Below are 4,847 nucleotides of genomic sequence, written 5' to 3' on the forward strand. Positions count from 1 at the left end.
TTATTATTGTTATTGTTATTATTATTATGGTTACTATCATCATCATTATTATTATCATTAATAATAATAATAATAATAATAATAATAATAATAATAATAATAATAATAATTATTATTATTATTATTATTATTATAATAATATATATACATATATATATATATATATATATATATATATATATATATATATATATATATATACATATATATATATATATATATATATATATATATATATATATATATATATATATATATATATATATACATATAAAGGATTTGTAAATGAGCTATAATAATAATAATAATAATTATAATAATTATAATAATAATAATAATAATAATAATAATAATAATAATTATTATCATTATTATTATTATTATTATTATTATTATTATAATGATAATGATAATGATAATAATAATGATGATAATGATAATGATAATGTAATGTTTGGTTATCTTAAATTAATTGAATTAATAATAAAAAATCTTTTGGGTAGTTTTTATCAATGATGTAAAATTCCAAAAAATAAAAAAATTAATCATCTTCCCTAATATTTTTTTATGTAATATATGGCTATCTTAAATCAATTGAATTATTAAAAAAAAAAAAAACTTTTGGGTAGTTCTTATCAATGAAGTAAAATTCCAAAAAATCAAAAATTTAACCATCTTACCTAATATTTTTTTATGTAATAAATGGCTACCTTAAATTAATTGAATTATTAAAAAAATTTTTTTTGGGTAGTTTTTATTAATGATGTAAAATGTCAAAAAATCAAGAATTTAACCATCTTACCTAATAAGGGGTTTGGATTTGTGTGTGTATTGTATGACTATCCTAAATTAATTGAATTATTAAGTTTTTTTTAGGGTTGTTTTTACCAATGCTGTAAAATTTAGAATTATTAAGAAAATCTTTAGGGTAGTTTTTATCAATGCTGTAAAATTTAGAATTATTAAAAAAAATCTGTAGGGTAGTTTTTATCAATGCTGTAAAATTTAGAATTATTAAAAAAAATCTGTAGGGTAGTTTTTATCAATGCTGTAAAATTTAGAATTATTAAAAAAAATCTTTAGGGTAGTTTTTATCAATGCTGTAAAATTTAGAATTATTAAAAAAATCTTTAGGGTAGTTTTTATCAATGCTGTAAAATTTAGAATTATTAAAATAATTTTTAGGGTAGTTTTTATCAACGCTGTAAAATCTAGAATTATTAAAAAATCTTTAGGGGAGTTTTTATCAATGCTGTAAAATTTAGAATTATTAAAATAATTTTTAGGGTAGTTTTTATCAACGCTGTAAAATCTAGAATTATTAAAAAATCTTTAGGGTAGTTTTTATCAATGCTGTAAAATTTAGAATTATCAAGAAAAATCTTTAGGGTAGTTTTTATCAATGCTGTAAAATTTAGAATTATTAAAATAATTTTTAGGGTAGTTTTTATCAACGCTGTAAAATCTAGAATTATTAAAAAATCTTTAGGGGAGTTTTTATCAATGCTGTAAAATTTAGAATTATTAAAAAAATCTTTAGGGTAGTTTTTATCAACGCTGAAAAATTTAGAATTATTAAAAAAAATCTTTAGGGTAGTTTTTATCAACGCTGCAAAATTTAAAAAAAAAATCAAGAATTTAACCATCTTACCAAATAAGGCTTCCTTATGCAATAGATCCTTTCCTTCCCACAGGGAGACTCCGGCGGGCCCCTGACGATCAAGGACCGGAACGGCAAGGAGTACCTCCTAGGCGTGGTGAGCATAGGGGCCTCCTGCCTAGGGAACAGCCTCTCGGTCCTCCCAGGATTGTACACTGACGTTGCTTTTCACATTGATTGGATTAATGAAGTTCTTTACGGATCCTAGAAAGAGAAAGAGAGATATTTTAATATTTTAATATCTTCTCTTCTAATGTTGTTTTCTTTGTTTTATTTATGTTTTTGTTTTTTGTATATTGATAGAATAAAATGCTTAGGAGGATTACAAATATATTAATATGTTTTATTCATGTTTTTTTTTTTACATATTATTAGAATAAAATGCCTAGGAGGATTACAAATATATTAATATAAATAATCACTAAGAGGTATTTTAAGAGGTAATTGTATATAGTAATATATGGCTTGCATGTTTTGTTACAAGAATGTCTTGATAACTGTTTTCAGCATGATCATAAAGGAGTTACCATTTATCAGTACTGCAGAAAATTATGAAATAAGAATGGCACGTGTAGTAAAGATTACAGAGGTGATAAGAATGCGGTATTATTTTCGCCAATTGCAGGCATGTATATGTTATTAAATTCCCAAAGGAATTGCACCAGATATGCAAGGAAAAGGACTTTTATTATCAAAGCCATCTCCTTATAAGGATTATGAAGCTTCCCTGTGGATTCCAGAATTTGAAGCTTCGGAAGTTAATTCAAGGAACTCTAATTTCTTTAAGTACTACATTGAATCCTTCTCTCTGGTTACGGTTAATTTTCCCTTTGCCTACACATACAACGAATAGTCTGGCCTATTCTTTACATATTATCCTCTGTTTTCATATACCTGACAGCACTGAGATTACCAAGAAGTTAATTACTACATACTACAATGTAACTGTTCAGTGGTCACTTTCCTCTTGGTAAAGGTAAAAGAGACTCTTTAGGTATGGTTAGCAGCTCTTCTAGGAGAAGGACACTCCAAAATCAAACCATGAAAAACGAGCAGATAGATGCATAATGTAAAACAATTAATAAAAAAATTAACGTTGGTGGCCCCCCAAAAAATAATAATAACATCAAGAGAATAAGAAAATTTAATAAAAGATATACATTTTAGTGATACTAAAAATGTAAATATTTTACACTAGGGAAGATATGAATGAGGAGGGATGGCGTAATCTACATACCTTTATCTAAGGGGAAAGGACAAGAAGGGTGTGAACTCGGGTGATTTATAACAAGGGTTGCGGAAAGACAAAGTAGAGAGAGAGAGAGAGAGAGAGAGAGAGAGAGAGAGAGAGAGAGAGTCATAACACGAATTGCTTGAGGGTACACTCGGGCACGCTATTCTATCTTATTTATCTCGTTCTTGTTTTGTTAAAGATTTTATAGTTTATATAGGAGATACTTATTTTGATGTTGCTGTTCTTAAAATATTTGATTTTTCCTTGCTTCCTTTCCTCACGGGGCTATTTTCTCTGTTGGAGCCCCTGACCTTATAGCAACCTGCTTTTCCAAAAAGGGTTGTAGCTTAGCAAGTAATAATAATATAGTAGTGACGTGAGAGAGAGAGAGAGAGAGAGAGAGAGAGAGAGAGTCGTAACATGAATTGTACTGTATTATATATAGCAGCGACGAGAGAGAGAGAGAGAGAGAGAGAGAGAGAGAGAGAGAGAGTCGAAACATGAATTGTATTACGTATAGTAGTGACGTATGAGAGAGAGAGAGAGAGAGAGAGAGAGAGTCGTAACATGAATTGTAATATAGTAGTGATGTGAGAGAGAGAGAGAGAGAGAGAGAGAGAGTCGAAACATGAATTGTATTACATATAGTAGTGACGTATGAGAGAGAGAGAGAGAGAGAGAGAGAGAGAGAGAGAAAGTCGTAACATGAATTGTATTATAGTAGTGATGTGTGTGTGTGTGAGAGAGAGAGAGAGAGAGAGAGAAAGAGAGAGAGAGAGAGAGAGAGAAAGAGAGAGAGAGAGAGAGAGAGAGAGAGAGAGTCGAAACATGAATTGTATTACATATAGTAATGACGTATGAGAGAGAGAGAGAGAGAGAGAGAGAGAGAGAGAGTCGTAACATGAATTGTATTATAGTAGTGATGTGTGAGAGAGAGAGAGAGAGAGAGAGAGAGAGAGATAAACAAATGGCAGATGGAAACTGAACGAGGCCAGGTAAAATGGTTTGGAATGAGTCACCTGTTATATCACACTATTATCCTCAAGCATAAACATATGACTGGTAGTCCTTCGACTGAATGGACTTTACATCTCTCTCTCTCTCTCTCTCTCTCTCTCTCTCTCTCTGTATATATATATATATATATATATATATATTTATTAAATGCTAAACTACAACCCAAGTTGGAAATGCATGATGCTATAAGCCCAGGGGCCCCAACAGGGAAAATATCCAAGAGAGAGGAAACAAAGAAAAATAAAATATTTTAAGAACAGTAACAACATTGAAATAAATATTTCCTAAATAAACTACAAAAAACTTTAACAAAACAAGAGGAGGAGAAACTAGATAGAACAGTGTGCCCGAGTGTACCCTTAAGCAAGGAAATTCTAACCCAAGACAGTGGAAGACCATGGTACAGAGGCTATGGCACTATCCAAGACTAGAGAATAATGATTTGATTTTGGAGTGTCCCTCTCCTATGGATATATATATATATATATATATATATATATATCCTGACACTTCCTCTTCTTTAAATAGGGAAGATAAGAAATGCTGGAGGCCAAATCTCACTTAAAACAAATTAATACAGGCGAGCATGTACTTACAAAATTTTTTTTTAAACACGATTATGTTTTGCTATGACAAAATGTAGAACACACGTCCCAGTCTCCCAAGGGTAAGTGGTACTTATGAAAAGGATGAACACTACTTCAGAGGGTTTGAGAGCCAAGTCTAATAATGCTGAGAGAAACGTTCACAGATATAGATCTCTCTCTCTCTCTCTCTCTCTCTCCACTTGGCACATAAATCTCTACACTTTGTACATAACTATTTCTCTCCAGTTGGTATTCTCTCTCTCTCTCTCTCTCTCTCTCTCTCTCTCTCTCTCCATTTACTACATGATTCTCCACTTGGCCCATAAATCTCTACACTTTGTACATAACT

General features: G+C 29.9%; 1 protein-coding gene across 1 annotated transcript in view; it reads left to right on the forward strand.

Moving 5' to 3' along the window:
* Window positions 1-1,874, forward strand: part of LOC137642262 (serine proteinase stubble-like) — a 19,501-nt gene extending 17,627 nt beyond the window's left edge. Inside the window, exon 8 of the mRNA XM_068374788.1 lies at window positions 1,695-1,874. Within this exon, the coding sequence (XP_068230889.1) occupies window positions 1,695-1,868 (174 nt within the window). The 3' untranslated portion in view covers window positions 1,869-1,874. The remainder of the gene's footprint in view (window positions 1-1,694) is intronic.
* Window positions 1,875-4,847: the final 2,973 nt, after the last annotated feature.

The sequence above is a fragment of the Palaemon carinicauda genome, chromosome 6 (genome assembly GCF_036898095.1).
Source record: "Palaemon carinicauda isolate YSFRI2023 chromosome 6, ASM3689809v2, whole genome shotgun sequence".
Taxonomy (NCBI): Eukaryota; Metazoa; Arthropoda; class Malacostraca; order Decapoda; family Palaemonidae; genus Palaemon; species Palaemon carinicauda.